Source organism: Sparus aurata, chromosome 16, assembly GCF_900880675.1.
Source record: "Sparus aurata chromosome 16, fSpaAur1.1, whole genome shotgun sequence".
Taxonomy (NCBI): domain Eukaryota; kingdom Metazoa; phylum Chordata; class Actinopteri; order Spariformes; family Sparidae; genus Sparus; species Sparus aurata.
In genome coordinates, this window is record NC_044202.1 from 7,595,115 (window position 1) to 7,618,296 (window position 23,182).

The 23,182-nt window shown below is 48.1% G+C and overlaps 1 protein-coding gene across 3 annotated transcripts; it reads left to right on the forward strand.

The window, feature by feature from the left end:
- Positions 1-70: 70 nt before the first annotated feature.
- On the forward strand, positions 71-22,862 carry LOC115565824 (SLIT and NTRK-like protein 3). 3 transcript variants are annotated; one of them, XM_030391362.1, is made up of 7 exons: positions 71-185; positions 8,477-8,757; positions 8,947-9,198; positions 9,429-9,544; positions 9,821-10,735; positions 12,044-12,263; positions 20,101-22,862. In XM_030391362.1, the coding sequence occupies exons 2-7, from the start codon at positions 8,542-8,544 to the stop codon at positions 21,250-21,252; spliced, it is 2,871 nt and encodes a 956-aa protein (XP_030247222.1). In that variant the 5' UTR covers positions 71-185; positions 8,477-8,541; the 3' UTR covers positions 21,253-22,862. The 3 variants fall into 3 exon arrangements, with proteins under 3 accessions (XP_030247222.1, XP_030247220.1, XP_030247221.1); XM_030391360.1 differs by lacking the exon at positions 71-185 and adding an exon at positions 5,334-5,474; XM_030391361.1 differs by lacking the exon at positions 71-185 and adding an exon at positions 5,337-5,604.
- The last annotated feature ends 320 nt before the right edge of the window (positions 22,863-23,182 follow it).

Here is a 23,182-nt window from a genome sequence, read left to right on the forward strand (position 1 = left end):
GCTCCGCGCGTCGACACGTGCTGCTCCGTGCAGTCAGGAGCGGTTACGGTGTAATAGCTGCGGGGACGGACGGGACACTGGCAGCGACAAGTAGCCACCTGGATGTACCCGGCAGCTGCTAGCCATCTGTGCATGATTATGACTGCGAGATTGAGAGTGTTTCAACCGACCACTTGTCATAGCCGGTAAATATCATAATTGGCCGTTTGATTTCATCTCCTCAGCCAATATAAGCGCTTAAGGACTGGAATTGGATGTGAGCTGGCCTGTCAGCTAGCCACATGACAGCCACAGTTCTGCATGGAAAATTGCACCCCAGACCTTCTTTTTAAATGCACCTGTACAGAGGCATCCGGGCTGGGATGATGGGTGCAGGGGGGGGACCACTAGGTGGCAGGCATAGGCCACCGGGGGGGATGTTGGGCAGATCTCACACCTGATTTCTGTGGATGGTTTCATAGATTTAGATGCTTCCCAGGCACACATTAATGGGAAACCCATCTGTATTTTTGTGCACGTGCATTCACATTTTTTTGATGATGCATGCTTGTGTTGATGCTCGGATGAGACAGGTGTAAAATATGACTAAATCTCAGGTGAGCAAACACACAAAGAGATACATTTGAAGCATAGGTTTGCATAATCAGACTCCATCTTTTGCCTCGAATCAGATTTTGTGTTAAAAAAAAACAAAATCTTATCATGAATAAGCCACATTGACATTTGTCCAATGCCCTTCCTCTGCCTCCCTTCTGCAGCGTGTTGGCATTTCACCCCTCCGCTGTGCCAATATGTCCTCCCCCTCACTCACCAACTCTCCCTTCTCTTTTTCTCCCTGCCTCTCCGTCTGAAGCCAATCTGATTTGCCCCTGGGCTTCTGTCGGCAGAAAAGAGGTGATAAACACCGCAGCCATGACAACCGGCGAGCCAGACACACGCCTGAGTTCCTGTATCCTAATGGCTTTACTTGGCATCCTCTCCTCCTTTAATTCATCAAGTCCAGCCTCCACCTGAGCTGATATTAAGACGCCCGGGACAGATGAAGGCAGCCCGTGGTTCCACTTCCACTTCGAGCTGTTTCATCCTTGTCCTTTTTTTTTTTTTTTTCAGGATAAACTGATGGCGGGTCTATCAAGCGGTGAGATGAAACAGTGTAAACGCTCAAACCTCCAAGTTGCTTAAAAATAGAGCTCTATTAGTCGCTGAATAAATATTTCCTCAGTCTGATTAACAGAAATGTGAGCATATTGATTCCTCTGACGCGCTCCAAAAGCAGTCAGACAGAAAGTGAAGCTGATTCCTCACAAACATATCCTATTGATCCCTAATGGAGCCCTTGTGAAAACACTATGAATGATGTTTTTCAGGAGCAAAGTTCTCGCACCGGGTTGCGCACTCTGCTGAAATTGCAAAGGCTGCGGTAATAGCGAGGATAAGCAGCCCTATTAGGAGTGCGTGAAAGTGCCTTTACACGCCCCGCCACGTGAAAACTTTCAGAGCAGAATGGCAGGCTCGACTTGGTGATCGATTGGACAGGCCTCTCTGCAAAACCACGAGCCTGCCCTTCACTGCCAAACACATATGGCCCTTTCATGCTGAAGCACATTGTATCAGCTGCAGACGTGAGTAATGCCCACATTTCATCCCACTTTTGTGCCACTGCTGTGACTGAGCCCAAATTGAGGTGCACATCGGGCACCTCGGGCCTCCCCTGGAAAGAATGTGTGTGTGTGAAAAAGCAATGTAGAACGCAGCCAGCTGGATCATTGTAGGTATTATGACTTTGTCCCCCCTCTTCTCTGTCAGCTTCCTGTGGAGTCATCGGGAGGCAGCGGCGGCGAGGAGTCTTTACCTTAAGATTTCCGAGGGGGGCAAGGTTCCCACGGCAACTGATTTCAATCCCTAATTAAAACAGGAGATTTGATTAATTAGCTCAACCATGTGCACGAGTGTGTGTGTGTGTGTGTGTGTGTGTGTGCAATCATATGTGGCGCGTGTGTGGGAGTCAGCATGTTCTTGTGAGTCACGCTCTATCTTGTGTGCAGTTATGTTAAATGAACAGGGGGTGTTATTTGCCCATATGTGCATGCGCGCGTGTGTGTTAATGAGTGTGTGTGTGCTCACGAGCCTATGGGTAATCCTGTGAATCACCACTCCAGCGTGTGTGTGTGTGTGTGCTAGTGTGTGTATGTTTCATGTCTCCCGCGAGGCTTGTCCTTGCCTGCAGTACCACTGTGTGAATCAGAGGTGAGTCCTCTGGAGTTGCCCTTTGCTTTAATCTGGAGATAATGACCGACCCACCTGCCCTCCTGGCCATCCTTCCCCCCCTTCTTCCTCCACCCATATCTACCCCTTCTATCTGTTGGCTCCCCTCCTTTTTCCCCTTCACCGCACATCTCCGCCAGCCCTCTCAAACCCCCAAATTCCCACCGCTCATCGCCTCCCTTTCACTCGCTCCCACTGTTATTTTCCTCTCCTTCCATCCCTGCTCTCCACTCTTTCCCACAGAGTGCAGTGTGCCCTTGCCCGCCTCTCTGATTGCCTCATCCTGCTCTGTAACAAGAGACTGGGGGCGATGCGGGTCCTAAAGAAAAGCCAAGACACGTGTTAGGGGACAGCGCAACAGTATGTGAACAACGTGTAGCTCTGGGGAGATTTTCTGACCCGTGGACTGGCAGGGGGGAGAGCAACAAAACCCACTCTAATGTCCGCATGTCCGCACGTCCTCCAGTCTTGAGTGTCTGTGCTTTTTCGTGCATGCAAGCCCGGTCCCAGAGGAGATCTTGCGAGCAAAAGCATAATTTGAGAGAACCACTTAAACACGGGATGACCACTCCCCGCAAATGTGGAAGAAGGAGACGGAGTGAGCGGAAAAGGGGGGCGGGGGGGGGGGAGAAGAGGAAATCAAAGAGGAAATGGCCTGTATGCCAGTCTGAATTGACAAGAGCCCACAGGAGAATCAAAAGGAAGAAAAGTAAAGGACGAGAGCGAGGAAGGAAGGAAGAAAGGGGATTGAAACGGAGGGGATCTTAGTATGATCTGACAGAAAAACAATTCAGATGGGAGTGAGGAGAAGGAAAGCTTTGGAGAAGGAGAGAGCGGAGGAGGAAGAAAGGAGAAGTGGCTCAAGTGAAACAGCATGAATCCCCATCCATTTCAGCACCGGACAGCTCCACAGACAGCACTAGGCCAGTATAAATAGATCCCCTACTTTAGAGGCCCCATCAACGCTCCGAAAAAGTGCTTTATGTGCTCAGAGCGGCTCCTGCCCCCTGAGAAACAGACACGCAGGTATCTGATGGTGCCTGATAACCATCTTCTCTCAGTTCCTCTCCGTTTGTTTTCTTAATTTAGGGAGCCTCCACGGTTCAGCGACAACACTACGGTGAGGAAAGCGGGTGTTTTTTGTTTTTTTTTCTCCCCCCAGATTCTCCGTCACGGGGCATTGTTACGCTCTGAGGTAGACGATATAGCCTCAGGACTGAGATCACATTACCCCTGCCACAGATCTGGCATTGCCAATCACTGGAAGCTGGAGAAGACAAAAAAAAAGACAAAAAACGTGCCAAAACCTCATTTATATACATCAGCTGCAGCCCTGCATGTTAGAGGTGACTTAAGAGTGAGCGTGTGTCTGTAAGCAATCTCCATAAATGCATGCGCGCATGTGGCTGTGCATGCAAACCCCGCGTCTGCCAGCCTGTTTCCATTGCAAGTGAGCGTTAAGTAGCCTTGTGGGGAGGCTGTAATACAGCCTAATGCACCTGAGAGCCCTGAAATCTATAACCATCATCTACATCTTCCTGATATTACTGGAACAGTCTCTGTTACTGTTTCTGATACGAATCTCCAGGGAGAGCTCCACTGCTGTAGGGAGAGGTATGGCAAGAGAGAGGAAAGGAGTGTGTGTGTGTGTGTGTGTGTGTGTGTGAGGCAGAGATGCACCTCTCCATTTCCTCAAGGTGATTCACCTTAATGCACGCTGAAATCAATGTGAAATTGAACTGAAAATTGAACTTTCAGCTCAGTAATATGGAAGACATGTTGTTATTAAATCTTTTCCTATAGCCATGAAACCGTCTGACTGATATTTGAACGCTTTTGAATGCTTGTTTTCGGCACCGCGGTGTCCCTTAATGGAGCCCCTTCGCCGTTTCGTCCACTGGGGACCCCGGGGTGCTTCACGAGAGGGCCCGTGCCCGCCACTTACAGGCGGTATTGATGGGGCAGCGGCCACCTATAGGCGGTGGTTAGCCCGTGTGGGAGGCGGAATCCAGCGTTAGTGGAGCGGGGAGGAGGAAGGAGGAGGAGGAAGAGGAGGGTGGGGGCTTCATCGCTCTCCATCTCCGCGGCATCTGTTGCGCCCACCACCTTCCAGTTGGCAAGACAGGTGTTTTGACGCAGACAGTCCGGGCCTCCCTGTAATCTCCGCTTCTTCCCCCCCCCCCCCCCCCCCCCCCCCCCCACCTCTCCCCCAAAAAACAAAACAAAAAACAGTCACCACAGTTTTCTTTTTTTTTTTCCCGACTTGCTCCCTCGCGCACGCACGGGACGCGCGCGTGCGTCCCGTGCGCGCGGGTGTGTATGCGCGACGGAGCCAGCTGGCACGAGTCGCCATGGTAACACACACCGGTTTCACGAAATCCGTCGGTGCTTAAGGGCACGAGGAGAGATGAATAAACTAATGAGATTATAAATTATTGTCGGTATAGCTGAACAGTCGGGCTGTTTTCTTTCTTGCTTTCTTTCTTTCTTTTTTTTTTTTTTTAAGGAGACTGCACACGCGGGCAACGTGAGGAGAAAGTTTATGGAGGGCCCCCGTTGTCTGTGACTCTGTTGTGTCTTCCGTAATCTGTTTATGATGAGGAACTCAAGTGGCTCCTCTGGTGAAGGAGGGAACCCACCCCGCGCGCTTTTGTGCCTCATATATACAAACTAGCAGTCGCGCGCCACCCTTATTGCATGATTAATTCCGGCCCCCTCTCCCTCTCCTCTCCTCTCCCTCTCCCTCTCCTCTTCCTCTATGAATTGGCTGTGCGTGTGCGTGCGTGTTGGAGATGAAGTGAGGATTCTCCATCACCACGCGAGGCTACAACTCCGCGCACCGCCCGCCTGTCCAGCGGTCCAGTGCCGCAGCTCCCACGGGCTGCGCTGTGGAGAAGCGGACCTGCATCCTAAAGCCAATCGGGGTTTTTTTTTTCTCCCCCTCTTCTTCACTCTCTCTCTCTCTCTCCCGGTTTTTATCCTCCACCTCATTGCAGTCTTATCACGTAACCCCCCCCCTCCTCTCCTCTCCTCTCCTCTCGCTCTGCCTCCCCCCCCAACACTCCCTCCCTCCCTCCCTCCCCATCCGCCTCAGCCGCTACAGGAGAGAGAGGGAGAGAGAAGAGTGCGGCTGAATGTGAACGACATGTCGACAGTCAGCCTCTAAAGTGTTTTCTCGGTCGTTCCCTAATTCTTTGGCGGCGGACTGAGTGAGTATTACCCGCATCCTTGCTCTGCTAAGCGTCGCTGTGTGGATCAGAGAGGCTGGTGGCGAGAGACAGACAATGGGGAATGCAATTGGATTGCGTTACTCTGCCAAGGATTTTCATACATAGCCTGGTAAATGTCTTAATAGGTTCTGTTAATGACTAGGCTGTTTAATTGGTCATGCTTTAATTCGACTAACTATTACAATGTGTGTGCTGTAATGTTTCGGAGAGGGGGGCTAATTGATTCTCTTGGAGGGCTGTGGGCTATCCAGGCTGGTATAGCCCCCCATACATTTGATCAGTGATGCTGCTGCTTGCCTGATAGTGCGGGTCTGTGCTGCCGGGGAGCAAAAGGGCCCCCCCCCCCCCATGTTGGGAAAAAAAAAAGCCAGTGTGGAGCTTTTTTCTCTTCTTTCGCCGAGGCTCTGTGCCGCGCTGACGGACAGAGAGGACGGAGAGAGCTAGACACTGGAATTATGTGACATGAATAATATGGTGAAGAATAAGCAGTGACCGTCATCTCTGGTCGGCTTGCGTCAGTGTGCGGGGGTCTAGAGGAGAGAGGATGAATTCATATCAAAAAAGAAAAAGTCAGAAAGACTCAAGAAAAAGACAGGCAGAGGGAAGCCACACCTGTGTCAGGCCTGGACATGGAGACAGACACACAGACAGACAGACAGGGACAGACTGTGGTTCTGAATTCTGCTGCGCTGTCACCAGCCGACACTTAAGTCCTTTCCTTTCTTGTTACCATAATGATGCGGAGCTATGCCGACTGCTGACTAGTCCGCTCGGCTGATTGGAGGAAGAGGCTCGAGTGTTGACTGTGTTTCTCCTTATTAAGGAGACATGGCCGTCCACCAAAGCAGAATCTAACAGGAGGGATCCCAGCGGTCTATCTGGACTGGGTATTGATCTCCTCCATACAGGGGGGCTCCGGGGCCCGGCAATAAAGAATGCATTCTCTTTGACGAGAAACGAAGACCCACTGGGACCGTGAATGGCTTGTATTCTGTATTGTATTCCTATTTGTCAAACCCTATCGAGCACTTTGGCCTAGATTGCGCCGTGTTTCTCACATGCTCCGGAGCCAGTTGCGATAAAATCCTCCCTCACCCGACTTCCCTTCTCCGTCCCGAAGTGTTGCAGCATCGCGCTGGTCTTGTTATGAAAGCACACACTACATCTACACGTGTCTAGCTACCTGTTTCTGCACTTGGCAGGCTATAAAAGCACACTTTTTTGGATGTGGTATGACCTTTCTCACATTGTTTTCAACACACACACACTCTCGGGCCGGCAACTTGGCTTCGGCGCTGCTTTCTCTGCGAGCCAGGCGTACATTGTGTGCGGGGCGAGAGGAGGACTTTGATGTAATCAATATCAGATTTCAGCTGTTTCACTGTGAGCTCTCATCCCGAGTGGCAGCCTTGACTGACTTCTTACTGCTTATGCAATCCCACTCCTCTCTCCCACCTCGCCCGTTTCCTCTCTCCCTTTTGTACCTACTCTCTGCCCATTACGCTTCCTTCATCCTGTCTGCCTCTCCCTCGCTCCGTTCCTCCACCTTGTTCCCGAATTTCTTCTCTCCACCGCCACCTCCCTCCACTCATTTCCCTTCACTCTCCCTTCGTCTCTCCCCCCCCCCGTCATAATCATCTCTGTGATTGCTCTTCCTCTCCCGGGCGGTGATGTTTTCACCGCTGCCTCCTTGTCTAACTCGCTGATGCTAGATTATTGCTGTATGATTACAGCTACCATACCATGATGATCATTATTGCATTTCGCATGGCGGTGTTCAACACCGTATGAGCAGATCGAGATGCTTTATCCAATTTGGATCTCATTAAGACTTGAGAGGAGATATCCCCATGCAAGATTCACATCTCAGCTGTTTTCTCTTTTATTTTGGCGTGTGTGTGTGTGTGTGTGTGTGTGTGTGTGTGTGTGTTTGTTTCCAGGACTACTGCAACTCCATTCTCTTGTTATTGCGGTGCCGTCCTCATCACCATCACCATCACCACCACCACCACCATCACTATCACCATCAGTTCATGTTCCTGCCCGTCAGCGCGCCGCCCTCCACATCAGCCCCCTTTTTGAAACATTTTTGGAAGAGTTTCGGAATCGGCAGCGCTGCTTTCACTCCACTGTCATTATCACAATAATGATTATGACAGGGCTCGGATGGCTGTTGATAACCCAGCACACTCTGATTGATAATACGAGGTGGTTTTTGTGCCTCGTCTCTTCTGTTCTCTGATTGCCATTCATCTTATTAAATGGAGCAGTTCATTAGACAGGAGCATTATGAATCTGATTTGCATTCACCCATATTCATATTGCATACATTAAAACAACACACGCGTGACATTTCAGCCTCGCCGGGCATTTGAGAGCACAGATGAATATATTCATCACGCCAGCCCCCCCACCTCGCCACCACTCCCTCCACTCTGGAAATGACAAAATGTGATTCACAGGTGAACCAGCCCCGCGTGTTTGCCTTTGTTTTGCATTCTCGGTGTCAGAATTTGAATTTTTAATACGAGAGCGGTGTCGTATTAGGCGAGAGGATTGCGCCGCTTGTTGCTAAATCAATATTTTCTGCTTTGGTGAACCCTGTGAATCCAAAGCCGTGTTTTGCGGGGCTGAATGCATCTTACATATGTTTACATTGGTTGGCTCCGGCTCGGCTCGACTCATACCACCGCATACTGTGGCCTCCAGTTGGCCTGTACATCATTATTCCGATGTAATGTAATTCTTTCCCCGTGGCACTCCAGTCTGTGTGATTTAACTTTTATTTTCTGACTGCTTTAGTATGCTTCTGATGTATCATCAATCTGATTCATCCTGAACTGACTTTTGCTGCTGCCTCCCTGGCTGTTTGCCCTCTTTTAACTGTGTGTGTGTCTGTGTGTGTGTGTGTGTGTGTGTGTGTGTGTGTGTGTGGTAATGTATGCATGTATGTATGTGCCATGCCTCGCCCTGCCGTGCAGTGCGGTGAAGGGCCGATGCCGGGCTGTCGCCCCAGGCTGCTGAGCTGAGAGGGAGAAGCAGGAGGATGCAGTGGGTCGCTCTGGCAGTGGCCCTGGGGTGTGTGTGTCTGTCCCGGGCGTCGCACACCCCCACCCCCACCCCCACCTCCACACACACCCCTCTGGTGGACAACTCCGAGGAGGAAGTGGACGAGCCGTGCTTCGAGCCGTGCACGTGCGAGGTCAAAGAAGGCGTGCTGCACGTGCACTGCGATGGGCGGAGCTTCACTAATGTCAGCCAGGTATCACCCCTGCTCGCTCGTCAGGCCACGCACGTGGAGCCGCGCTGCACTTTTATTGCCGTTCGGCTCATTAACATGCCGTATCTCCAAGTCTAATATCCTGTCTCCGATGTGGCTTGAAGGTGTTTCTAACTGTTCAATTCATGTAATTAATAAGATAACTAATCAGACCTCTAATTAATCACTCAGGTGTCACAGTCGTGGGTCCGCCCTTTCAAACTCAACCTCCAGAGGAACTCTCTGAGGCGTCTCTATAGCAACGGGTTTCAGCACCTTGGCAACGCAGTGTCGATAAACCTTGGCAACAATGCGCTCCAGGACATCCGAGTGGGAGCTTTCAACGGTTTGGCCAAACTGAGACGTCTGTACCTCCACGAGAACAAGCTGGAGGTCTTCAGAAACGATACGTTCGCCGGCTTGGAGGCCCTGGAGTACCTCCAGGTAGGCCTGAGAATATAATCCACGCTGATTATCCATGACTGACGGGGTTATTGACAAATTCACCCGGCATTACAGTGGATACGTCTGACAAAAGTAGTCGCTTGCTCGCAGGTGACTCGAGTGGAAGAATCATCTCAGGATCTCTGTGCCTCAACTTTCCTGCTGCTTTCAGCCTATTTTATTCGATTGCAGCAATTATATGTTCATCACATTTTCTCTTCTACCTGCAGGCTGACTACAACGTGATCAAACGAATCGACAGCGGCGCTCTGAGGTTCCTGTACAAGCTCCGGGTGCTCATCCTCAACGACAACCTGATCCCTGTCCTGCCTGCTCATCTGTTCAGGTTTGGATTCTGATTATTTTGCTGCAAAGCTTTTGAATTATTCCGCGACTGATCTGCGGAAATATCAGTGTCAGACACAATTAGTCAGTCTGTACTGCTGTTGAATTAATGTTTCCGTGGCATACTATTTCATATCATGAAAGAGGATTAATCATCAGATAAAAAGCAGATTTCTCAGCATGGAATGTGTGAACTTTTATTTTTGCTTGCTGTCACATTGTCCTTTCATATAACCTAGCTAACTATCATCCCCCCCCCCTCCTCCTTCTGCTCCAGATCTGTGTCTCTGACTCATCTGGACCTGCGGGGGAATCGTCTGAAGAGCCTGGCATATGCTGGGACCCTGGAGTATGTTGGTCGCTCCCTGATGGAGCTGCAGCTGGAGGAGAATCCCTGGAACTGTGGCTGCGAGGCAGTGCAGCTACAGCAGTGGCTGGGTCAGATCCCCTACACGGCTGTAGTCGGGGACGTTACCTGTGAATATCCCTTCCACCTTCACGGCAAGGACCTGAGAGAAATCCCCCGTAAGGAGCTCTGTGCCGACCTCCCCGATAAAGAGCTGCAAGCGGAGGGAGGCGCACCATCAGCAGGATCACAGCCCCAACATTTGCCCCCAAACTCTAAACCCCCTGGGCGAGTCAGGCCCACTAAACCCTCCTCCATGGTTCATGGCTCCCGGCAGAACACTCACACTTCCTCCACTTCATCGTCTTCTTCCTCAGCCGAGCGTAAAGACAGAGAGAGGCACCCGAGGCCGACTAAAAGGCCTCGGCCCTCCAGAATATCCCCCACACCTCGCAGTCACAACCAGAATCCGCCTGTCGCCGGCTACCAAACACGACCCCCCATCCCCATCATTTGTCCCATCGGCTGCACTTGCAACCTGCACATGATAGACTTGGGCCTGACCGTCAACTGCAAGGAGTGCAGCTTCCAGAACGTGTCCCAGCTCACGCCTCGGCCCCTCAACGGCCGCAAGCTGTACCTGAGCGGGAACTTAATCCAGAGGATCTACCGCACGGACTTCTGGAACTTCTCCAGCCTCGATCTGCTTCACCTGGGGAACAACCGCATCTCCTACCTCCAGGAGGGGGCCTTCTCCAGCCTGGTGAGCCTGAGGAGCCTCTACCTGAACGGGAACAACCTGGAGCGGCTCAGCCCCCACATGTTCCTCGGGCTGCAGAATCTGAGGTAGGATATTTTTTGGTTTGGGTTTTTTTTTTTTTTTTTTTTTTTTTTTTGGATCACTCACAGCGGTTCAAGCACTTTGTCGTCGCCGCACTTCAAACAAATTCAACCAACGGGAAAGCACATCTCCACTCAACAACCCCGGCGAAGGCATTTAGACAGTTGTTTATAAGTATGTGGAAATTAATTTCACTCTAATGCTGGCACGGCACACAGCAGAACATTTTGATTACCATTATGGCAGCGTTTGATTGAAATGAGAGGTGCCCATTCTCTTCCGGGAGTGCAGTTTGTTAGTCACGCTGCCTGTTGGCGTGCTCCAGTCGAGGTGTGATCCCGGTTTGAGTGACAACGTGAAAATCCAGGGTTTTTTCTGTGCATTTGCATACAGAGGTGTTGATAAGGCGGCGAGACATCTGGATGATGCCAGGGAAAAAAGGGTTATTATAGAAACGGAGTCGTCGGGGTGATGCCTACGTATCATTGTTAGATGAAGTCCTCTGGGTTGTTTGATCAGGACAACAGGTGAAACCGCGTCCTCTTCCTGACGCTCCACCTTTTCTTATTCAGAGCGTCGTTTGGCCCCGAGCGTTCAGCGCCACTGTTTCTATATTTAAAGATAAGGTTCAGAAAATCTACAGACCCATTAATCTGACTATTAATCAATAATAAAGATCCTCTTAGGACATTCAAAACGTCTTCCTCTTAACCTCTCGTTAGCCTCCGTTAGTGAATCCAGGGAGCCGGGGAGAGCGGTACATTCAAACCACATCTATTACTTATTTCAGCGATGGGACTATATTGGATGACTAGCATGCAGGGAAAAGTCTCCAGCCCTACTTAATTCCCCCACTAAATTCACCCTGATTTCTATTAACTGAGGATAAAAAAAAAACCTTGGAAAATTCAAAGTGTGTTAAATGTGACATGATCATCAGGCCCAACCGAGACGAGTGTCGTTGAGTCATCAGCGGGGAAATTACGCAATGTCATTCGGTGAAGATCAGCTAATCAGCTGTGAGCCGCGGAAAGTGCAGATTAAGTCAAATTTCTGTTTTGAGTCCTCAACATAAATATTCATTTATTTAATCACAAAGAGGTGAATTATCGCTGAATAATACTTCAAAATAAATTGATTTAAATGACTGAAAAATGGGCCTCTCGTCAAGAATCCGTACAAAGTTAAGACGGATAAACAGATGCCCTTATTGGCTTTGTGTGATGTGTTATAATTTATGTGATTCATAAGGTGCCGCGCTCCCGTTTGTCCTTCTGCAGAGACACTGTCACACCGTCCTCTCTCCTCTTCAGGTACCTTTATTTTGAGTACAACGAGATCCACGAGGTCGACCCCGGGACCTTCGACTCCATGCCGTCCCTCCAGCTGTTGTTCCTGAACGCCAACCTGCTGCGGAGCCTCCCTCTCGGCGTCTTCTCCGGAGTTAATCTCGCCCGCCTCAACCTGCGAAACAACCACCTCCTGCAGCTTCCCATGGCGGGCGTGCTGGAGCACCTCACCGGCCTGGTGCAGGTAGGTGTGAGCCCATTCACTGAGCGCTTTCGGCGCTCGAAGGAATTATTCTAATCTGCTAACCTGCTCGTGTGTAAATGAGTCACGTACCCAGGCGCGCGCGAGGCTTTTTTTTTTTCCAGCGAATTCAGGCCAAATAACTCGCGTTTTGTTGTTGAGTGACAGTGACAGGGCGAAAAAAAACAAAAAAACAGAGATTATTGAATTGGATCGCCCCCGTTGATTTACTAAACGAAAAATATGCATAATTAGACAGAGTATATTTGATTCAAATGTCAGACGACGAGATTAAAAGAACTAATAGATTGCCAAGACACATTACATTATCCCGGCTTGATGAAAGAAAACAAAAAAAAAACAAGCTGAAGCCTCGGATCAAGCCGTTCCCTCGCATTTCAAAACTTCTGGCAGCGCCTGATCTCCTGGCCTCTGGCACAGCTGCGGTTCCTCCTCTCTTCCCCGTCATCTGCATCGTCTGTTGTTTTGAGAGCTCTGCTGTGGCATGCGGGACTACGGTTGCGCCTCAGGTATTCTAATTGGAAAATTGCAATTGACTCGATTTGCATAAGTGGTCTTAATAAATCAGCAGCCAAACTGGAGAAAGCTGAACCCCTCAAGTTTTTTTTTGTTTTTTTTTGCGGAAGCACGGTTGTAATTAAAGCGCCTCTTAGTAAATAGGCTGTATAAACTACAGTATGCGTTTGTGTTACACCTTACCTCGCATATTTTGGGGCTGCAGCAGCAGCATTATGTGGCTGGGCTGCGGCGCACAATGCGACCGATAAGGACCCCGAACCCGAGGTATTACATTTTTCTTCCATCCTGCCTCCTCTCACTTCAGCAAATTTAGTGTAGCGGGCTTTTCTTAGACAGCCGTAGCAGAATGAGGTAAGGTGGGTGTGGATTAGCACCGAGTGTCATTGTGAATTTCTGTTTTTTTTTTTTACTTTTACTCCATGGAGAAAAAATCCCCTGATTCTAGGCAGTGTGGGTGAGGCTGGCAGTTCACGGGCTGGTTCTGGATGTTTGCTGAAGGGAAGGCCGACGGTGGTTGTTCACGAAGCCGGAGGAAGTGTATTATGTTTTTTTTTGTGTGTATGTGTGTGTGCTGTTATACTCCTCTGATGTCCACGGGCATTAAAGCGCTCACCAAATGGAGGCACACTGTGGGCCATATTCATAAAGCCCAGCGGTATCACCATTGTAGTGCTGGAAATCTGCAGCGCGGTAATTGAATTCATTCATTTACCGGTGGTTGTTATTACGCCGACAAAGCCACATTAGCGCTGCCCATGGTCTGGAGAAAATAATGTGACAATGATATCACCTGTTGACTCACGGGCTGGCCTGTTTTGAAGCTGGAGAAAAGTGGGCGGGGGGGGGGTCTTTTTTTCTGGGCGCTGGCGTTTGTTTTCGGAGCCAAAGTTTCAAAAAAATCAAAGGGTGACACAGATGGAAGCGGGGTGAAGCTCACAGCTGCTGTAAAAAAAAAGAAAAAAAAAAGCAGTCCAGTTTGATTATCATAAAGCTGCAGCGCGTATAGCTTAGAGTCATTGTCGCCATCAAGAACGGGATTAAACAGTTACACACACTTCTGTGCGCTGATATCTCCGAGAAGTACCGCCCTGATTATTTTAAAAAAACCATCAGCGAGACATTACAGTAGAAATTAAAGCGGCCACGGCGTCTGTAATTCCTTAAGCAGCAGCACGAGAGTCTCCCCTTTCAAAGAGAGTGAAAAAAAAAAGGATCTTATGAAATCGAGTTAGGTGAATCAGCTTTTTGAGGAGGTGCCAGAAATATGTACAGTTCAGGGAAAAACATATGTCTCTCTCGGTAAACGCTGGGAACAGGTTGTGTAGCCTGGTAGGGCAGCTCTCTCTCGTCACTGCCAGCTGCAATGAAGGAACTTGCCCACAGCCACATCTCACCTTGTGCGAATGTTGAGGTAGGAAAAAACACAGCGCGCGCACCAGAAAGAGATTGATGACAACAACACAGCGCTCCCTCACCAGGGGCAGGTCTGACAGCACAGGCATTAAAACGCCCAACTAATATTCACCTGATTGTCAGCTTCACTTGAGTCTGCGTCGCTTTTTCCGGCAGCTTCTGTCACTGCGGATGATCGGATCAGTGATAATACCTCTAAAAGGTACAAGCTAATCTTTAAGGAAATAGTTTGACATTTTTCGAGATATACTTGAGTCAGATGAGGAGACTGATCGCACGTCCGCCTGCAGCCAGCAGCTGGTTAGCCTAGCTTAGCAGAGAGGCTGGGAAACGGCTAACGTGGCTCCGTCCAAAGGTAACAAAAACCTGCCTGTCAGCACCCATGAAGCCCGCTAATTAATAAGTCGTAACTCATTTGTTTAATCGGTTTGCAAAAAGGTTTGAAAACAACGACGCTAAAGCACATCTTCAGGCTAAACAGACCATCATAGTCACTGACCAAGCAATTAGCTTTTAGCGGAGAAAACTGCTGATCCACAGTGCACCACTTCCTCGTTAAAAGCTTATTTAAAGACCGTGAAAGCCCTCCGAAACCACAAGGATATTATAAATCTGTTGGTAACAGGAGGCTGCTGAGCTATTAGCCCTTTTGAAAACGAATTAAACAGTCGAGACGAGCAACCTGACTGAACCCAGTCGTTCGAGCTTGCTCATGAAAAAGCCGACAAACTAGCTTACATTGACAAAACTTCATGAAAATTTCTACTTCTGAAACTTAACTCGGCTTTTTCTCTTGTCAGATCAGCAAAGTGTGTTTGAAAGATAGTATTTTGAGTTAGCGATACCCTGCACGGGCGTCATGGTAGGGTTCTTTTTAGTCGCCAGTTGGCAGCCATCTTGGCAACACCTCCGACCAGGCCCCTTTAGATGAACGTGGAGACGTAACGCCATTCTCATTGGCACATGAAAACCACTTGTAGGCCATAGAGCACCCAGTCAAATCTGATTTAAATAAAGCTTTAAAAAGTTTGGTGGCAAAATTCAAGGTCTCTTCGCGAACCGACTCGCAGCCATTTGCAGCTTTATATCCAGTGTAGTAAATTATCTCCTGAACAAAAAACAACCCATTGAATATTTTAATGCACTGAAAACAAGTTATATATATATATATTTTTTTTAGGACTATCAGCCAATATTCCACTTAAACTGCACAGCGCAGCAAACAAAAAAAAGACATTAGCTCAATAAAAGCCTCTGAATTACTCGGCTTTTAGCAGTTGTGGAGGTTGACCAATTCGCTGGCGGGCGTAGCGATGTATTTTTCTGTTTCAGGGCAGGAGATGGACTTTGGATCTCTGATGATCTCCTGTTTTAATAAATGCCAATAAAGTCAGTTTACAACACAAGTAGCCTACGCCTCCGCGCAGTAAGATGATTATTCTTGCAGGGTTTTATCAGTAGTATATCAATGTCCACTCTCATCCACTCACATGTAGAGGTGCACGATTAATATTGTACTCGCAGAATGACGTTCAAGAACGCACACTTCAAAGTTAAATGCATTTCATTCCACTGAGACAAATGTTTTTTAATCCCTTTTCTAAAAATTGGACAGTTTCTTGTACCGTTTCCAAAACTATTTTATTCCCAAGTATTGGAACGTAACAGTGAGCAATGCTCGACTGAAATGTGCTTTTCCAGCGTGTGATTTAGAAGAACGTTTGTTTAAAAGAAGACCTTACACAAACCTGCGTTCCCCGGGCCTCTTTTGTGGGTTCGGTATTGTATTTTTCTGCAGGTAACAGGGCGAAGCACACTCACTCATGTCATGTCTCCATACTTCAGTAGCGCCTCTCGGAACATTTCGAACACTGAAAAAATAAAACAGAAATCCAGATATCTTATCCAGCAGCATTAAAAGTCGGTGTTTGTTTACCCTCGGAATAAAAGATCAAGGGGCTCCGCTCTAGACTCATCATGTTGCAGTGTTGTTCAGCAATCACACAGAGGCAGCGATACCAAATTTTCTCAACTGACAATAGCCTCAATGGACCAGAAACACTTGCACTCTTTGCTCTTTGCTATTACCGCCATTCTCTCTCCACCTACATGAAACACAAACCGCTGGGTAGGAAAAAGAAAAAGTTCATGCCCCTCCTCGAGGGGTTGTTGGAGTCGCTCGGGGAAATATTTGAAAGCACTATCTGAGGTAGAAGTCGACGAAGGCAGGTACAGAGCGCAAGTACGCCGTGAAAGTAAATTACAACGCTTCCTGGAATGCACCTCGGCATCACAGGCTGATGAAATCTAATAGCGCGTGAGTGTCCGTGAGCGGATTGTTTCCCGATTGCATTCCTCTGGCTTTGTGTGCATACTGTACCCAAGAAGGCAGTTTTTCCAATGTACACATTTTTTAAGAAAACCCCCAGATTTCTGCGCATACTGCAGAATCCTCGTCTAATGCCTCCTTTTCATTTTCGCTCTGTGTATTATTCAAAAGACAATGAAACGCATTCATCAGTACGGAGAAGGCTTGGCAAGCCGTAGCTCAGGGGCGTCTCGTCACCAGAGACTACAGCAGAATCTCTGCGCCAGGGCCTCAAAAAAAAAAGAAGAACAAAAAAAACCTGCTTATATTGACTATATTTCTGGAGCAATCCTGATGACTGACAGGATATTGCTGTTTGGGCAAGGTGATCAATTATAAGACACATGGCGCGCTGAGAACATCCTGAATTTATCCTCCCTGGTGTGATTTTTTTTTTTTTTTTTATAGCTCCCAAGTAAATTTTTGGACAATTATTGCTTGATCTTTGATCCCTGTCATGATGATAAAAAGCCCACAAGAGCAAAATTTACTCTTCTGCGGCTAAAGCGTGGCAGCTACCACCTCAAATAACGATGCCATCATTTAAGGCAGGCTAAATATATTTTCTGACAAGAGGAGGGTTGTTTTTTTTCTTCTTCTTTTTGTTCAAAAAGAATTTCTCACTGAATGAGATCACAAGCAAGCGTCGACACAATAAATGTTGCACTCGGAAGTGTAACATTTAAACACGACTCACGGTGACTGGTAATGAGGAAGAACACTGCAACGCTTAATTAACCATTTATCGAGCAATTTGAAATATATATGAACATCAGACGCAACTTTGTAATGATCGTCCAAATTAATATAGATAGATAGTTTATAGATGAACTGCACAGTGTTTATTTACCATGTACTGAAGAGTAAACATTTCTTTTGGCAGCTTTACATCAAACAATTGCTTGATATTTTTATATGAGGTGTTTTATTGTTGAACAGTGAAATAACGATCACCATTTATTAAAAACGTATTTGTGACTATCGAAAATATTTGATACTCGAGCAAAAGCTGGCTGGTCATGAGGTTCAGTTTGAGCTTCCAGATATTTCTAGGGAATTTTCTTTTAAATGTATTTGAACAAGTATAATGACCTTTATGCAGTCTCATTTTTCGCGCGGTAAAATATAAAGGATCACCAGGCCTGCTTATTATTTTTCATAAACTGAGTGTGGCAGGCATCCGTGCCCATTTGTGCAGGAAGCCAATCAATTAGGGGAACTTGGGATGTCACTTAGCATTTTAGAATAGACCTCAATAGGTTTTTGCTTTTGGCCAGTGGCCCATCCTTGTTTTTTTTTGTTTTTTTTAAATGTTTGGACCTCCAAAGGAAAAAAGTTTGGGCACCTCAGTGTTGCTGTGGATACTGTTAAAACATTTAAAACTTCTGATTTAACATTATTCATCTTTCCTCAATGGTAGGAGCTGGTACCAAGCATTTGATGTTAAGTCCTTGTAGGTTTAAAGACGAACTTTATCTCCATGATGTTGTGACATCACACTACATCACCATGTCATACCGTTTGCGCTGCTGGCTCAGGCGTGTGTGAGCTGACCAATCAGAGCAGCAGGGCCTTAAAGAGACAGGAGCTAAAATAGTGTTTAAGATGGAGGGCGAATACAGAGCTGCAGCGCTGGACAGTATGAGAAAACAGCATGTGAACCTGCTCTAGTAGTAACCCAAAATAAAATGATGAACTTGAAAATGACCATCATACATCTTCTTTAATGGTTTAATAATGGTTGAGGATACAGTATCATTAACAAACTGTCTATAAGTGGAATGAGTTCACTTAAAGCCTTCAGGTGCATAAAAAAAAAAAAAAGCACAGTGGTTTCATGCACTCGTATTTCCTCTGCGACTAGCACCTGTCGGCCTAACCGAGGGTCTATAATTTCCCTTCTCAGCAGAGCTTTGATTGACAAGTTGACAGCAAATCGCACACTAGGTGACCAGGCGTATAAATTGTAAACGGTGTTGGACACGTTTGGACAGATGCTTGCAAAAGAGGAGAGGATAGAGCCCTCGGGATCTGCGCCAAACGCAAACAATGCCTCGAATAAAACGCTTCAAGGATTCCCAGCAGATGGAAGATTATAGTTGCGAAAGTCACGAAACTGCAGCGACAAGCCGACGCGTTGGTCGTACGGCGTTCGTTCTAAATGTCACCTTGTTTATTTGAAAGCTGAATTACAGCCCGGTTTTTGTCACAATCAAGCCGGAAAAAAAAAACATAGAGAGCCGCTCTTTATAAGCAGACCTTCAGTGTTCAAACCTTGTTAAGACTGCGGCACGGCGTTGTTTTCCTGCGAACCCTCTGGTCGCAATTATGTCATTATGAAAGCCACACAAAAGCCCACAGAGGGCTCACTCCAATAAAGAGAAGGAGCATCCTGTTGTTCAGCGTGAGGCATGGGGAGGCAGCCGTAGCATGGCTCCCACAACAGCAATGCTGAATCATCTCAAAAAGCATCCATCTATTTCTGCGAGCCAGGGAGATGGCCTAACCAAATTAGCATGACAACATTTGTGCAAGCCCACTGGAAGTGTGACAGAGGAGAATATCAGCTTTCCGTTGCCAAAGTCATTGCTAAAGATACAGAGCAGATCAGTTCTGCAGACAATACTACGTGATGTAAGTGATTCCCTTTGTGCATAATCTGCTTTAGCCTTTTGCAGAGTGCGGCAAAGTGAATATTTGAGTTTGTTTTAGGGGCTGGCAGGCAACAGGAAAAATGGATTTATGCACATACCTATTGGATTAGAGCACAAGGGAGAGTTGCATCACATCCCGTCTATTGTTATAAAAAAAAAAAAAACCCAACAAAGTGAGAGCGGCGATACCCTCAAAGGCTCGTCACGCACAAACCTGCGGGGAGAGATTTGTCAATAACCACTTGTGTAAACTCTGAGTGGTCTTTATTGTAAACTGAAACACAACTATAACCTGCTGTAGTACATGTGTGAACAGGCTTTTAAAGAGGAGCTCTTGTGGGCGCGAACAAGTTGAATCGGGCGCACCCGCTCAGATTTGTTCTCCGTCGCCGGGTGGGGAATACGTCACTGCCCGCGCGCTCGGCCATTCAGGAAAAGCGGGCACTTCATTGTTCTGATGAGCCAATAATGTCGTTGTTTACATTAATCAGTACTTTACATCACCGGCATATTTCAAAATGAACACTTAATGACGCCCGCCATCGTGGAGAGCCGTTTTCTATTATGCAAATGCTGAAAAACTCATTTTCCGTATATTCTGGCTGGCGAGAGGCAAAGATAGCAGAGAAAACATAATTTCTCTTGTTGTCATCTTATTAAAGTGCCGGCTCCTGCCTTATTCTTCAACACGGGATGCTGTTAGTAAGTTGCTATATATCACAAGGATACGAGCTAAATTATCGCTTTTTTTTTTTCTTTCTTTACATTCCCACAAAGTGATTCATGAATTTGCATTGCATGGCAGACCGGCAATTAGTGTCCTATTACCCGATGACATGCACGGTGGTGTTATGTGTTCCTCCAGGTGGACCTGCAGCAGAACCCGTGGGAGTGCAACTGCGAAGCGGCACCACTCAAGCGTTGGCTGGAGGGGCTCAGCGCGGTGGTGGTGATGGGAGAGGTGGTCTGCCATTCCCCGGAAAAGACCAAAGGCGTGGACCTGCGCTCCCTCTCCATGGAGCTGCTCTGCCCTGAGCTGGAGCCCCAGGAGGACCAGCAGCACGAGGAGCAGACGGCCACCTCCACAGCTGCAGACAGCGGTGTGTCGGTTGGCTACCCCGGCTCGGGGCTGGGGCCCCTGATCCCTCCGGGGAAGGATTCAATCCCTCTGTCGGTGTTAGTGCTCAGCCTGCTGGTGTTGTTTGTGTCGGCATTCTTCGCGGCAGCGGCACTAATCGCCTACGCCCTGAGGAGGAGGGACAAGCTGCCGTTCCGCCGCCAGGGAGAGGTAGACTTGGCCGGCATCCAGATGGAGTGTGGAATCTTCACCGAGCAGACGCACCACCACCACCACCATCACCACGGCCTCCCGGAGACGCCGCCTCTACCTCCGCCGGAGCACAACCACGTCTACGACACCATCTTGCCCCCGGAGGCTGCGTCGAAAGGTCCGAACCCCGCCGCAGCCTCGCACATGTGTAGCAATCCCATCTACAAGGAGGAGCAGGATGCGGCGGTGACACAGCGACCACAGCAGCAGCAGCAGCAGCAGCAGCAGACGTTTGCAGCTTCTAAAGAGAGCGAGGGAGGATACTGTCCTGCAGCAGAGAAGGAGCGGGAGTGGACTCTGGAGGTGTCCTCGTCCCCCATCAACACCATCACAGGAGCAATGGGGCCGCTCGCCGGCCTCCATGGGAACGGCATCCTCTGCCCCACCGTGATCGACAGCCAGGGCCCCACGCCCAAGGTCGAACTGGTGGACTGCCTCTTCAGACTCCCCGCCCCCGAGTTCAGAGACCTGCCAGACAGGTACGCGAGGCCACCGCCCCGCTACCCTCACCCGCAGGACTCCAAACAGGACGCCCGACCCGACCAAGCGCTCGTGGTCACCACCGCCAGCTCCACGGCGGGCGGCGGGAACAGCGGCCAGAGCGAGCAGGGAGCAGGAGAGCAGAGAGCCAGACTGAGGACCACACCGGACTACATGGAGGTGCTGGACCGCTCCTACCAGTTTTAACACTCCTCCTTTCGCCTCCTCCTCCTCCTCCTCCTCCTCTTCCTGCTTCCCCTCTTCTCTCGTCTCCTCATCATCTCCCTTACTGGCGATGAATCATCCAGTAACATTGACTCCTGTACAGAGGCTTGCGTGGCTCTGAGAGGAGCCTGTGGGGGAGCGGGACTACACTACACACTATGTTTATTCCTGGATAACGAGCTGAGGTCAGTTTTTTGTATTTTCCCCACTACTGGCGTATAGGTCGGTATTTGGCAAGGATTAGCTGATCCCAGATATCTGCCTGGAGGGCGAAAAACTTCAGCTGCAGCTACTACAGAATTTTACCCTCCATTACGCCTCACAATCGTAAAAAAAAAAAACCCACAAAGAACACTGAGGCTCCGTTTTTTTTCTACCCGGTGCCGCGACGAGCAGGAGGCCGTACAGCAGCTGCGGCGGCGGTAGGCGTTGATGTTCACATTATCACTCTCAAAAGACCTGCGTGGAGGTGAAACACACCAGCTCTTTTGCAACATCAAACACAGAGTCATAAACTGTGACAGCCCCGAAGGCGTGGAGCGAAGCTGGGTGGACACGTAAGACGGAGACGACGCGAGCGAGAGTGAGAGAGAGAGAGAGAAATGACTGAAAACAGCCAAGTGCCTTAGCAATGAACAGCCAGCAGCGTGGTCAATGCTTATTTTTCTATGAATACAGATCTATTTATCTAAACAAAGAGGTTTGACTACTAACGGATGGGACGCTGATGGACGACTGAGACTGAAACCAATCAAAAGCCGCCGAATAATTGCATTCCCCGGATGAGCCAAAAATAATAATATACCCAGTCAATATTGGAGTTGTTTGTATGCAGTTCAGTTCATTTTCATCTCATCCAGTTAACTTAATTTCTTTTTTTGCTTATCCGGTTTGAATTTCCTTTACAGGGCTAGACGAGAGGACTTATCCAGGAATAGTTGGTGTGAAAATTATTATATTAAGGAGAGAGAGAAAAAAAAAAAAGGGTTGTCCTGGTTTTATGGAGGAGACGATACAGAGATTATTTTTGTTAACGCAAAGGAAGGCCGACGCACAGAAGGACACAGTGGCAATGGATGCGTATTGGATTTATTAATGGGTCGTGTGGCCGCAAGGACCTCTGCTCCACGTTTTTCCTTTCAGGGGACAGACACACAAAAGGTTGTTGTATTGATTTTTTTTAAAGTGTTTCTCAGAGGAAATTTGAATGTGGCGGTGAGAAAAAAAATGGACAAAAAAAAAACCAGGACGTGAAGGGATTTTCTTTCTTTTTTTTTTCTTTTTTTTTTTTAATTACAGAAAAAAAAAGACAGACACTTCTATCAACTATCGATTATTATCTTTTACGGAGGTACCTTTTTATGCTTTCATCTCCTACCAATAGTAGAGGCAGTTGTGAATATATTTATTCTTAGTTTTTGCGTGTTGAATCTCTCCTGTAAGGGATCATGTTATATTAATGTATAGGATGATTCTGCATCTGGTTCAGCCTTCTTACCGCCGACCCACGAAATACAATAAAGGGTGCTACGTTAAAAAAGAAAAAAAAAAGGAAAAACCTTGCAATGGCAGCTCCTGCAATTTGTGGCAAATACGTGTCCTGACCCTCATCAATGCACACACACTCACTTTCCTCCGCCTCCCGTCTCCTTAATAGTGCATGAACAGAAACAGCTCGAGGTGAGGCTGAGCCTGTAAGCTTGTCCACGCAGCGTGTTGGAGAGATGAGATGAGAGTTTAGCAAAGCTCAGAGCCTGCAGGGTTCCTCTCCAACGTACAGGCCGGCAATAGGAGCTAATAGTGTGAAATCCAGCACATTAACGGTATGGAATCAAAAACAATCAATTTGCGAAATGACGTGTAAGGCTGGTGGGGGCCCCGGGGCCAAGGTCGTGAATTGCTCTATCTCACT

Bases quoted from the DNA above. Each gene is read 5' to 3' on its own strand.
- LOC115565824 (XM_030391362.1), top strand. From the start codon at position 8,542: ATGCAGTGGGTCGCTCTGGCAGTGGCCCTGGGGTGTGTGTGTCTGTCC. The intron at 9,545-9,820 runs GTTTGGATTCTG...CTTCTGCTCCAG, and splicing joins CTGCCTGCTCATCTGTTCAG to ATCTGTGTCTCTGACTCATC. The intron at 10,736-12,043 runs GTAGGATATTTT...TCTCCTCTTCAG, and splicing joins CTCGGGCTGCAGAATCTGAG to GTACCTTTATTTTGAGTACA.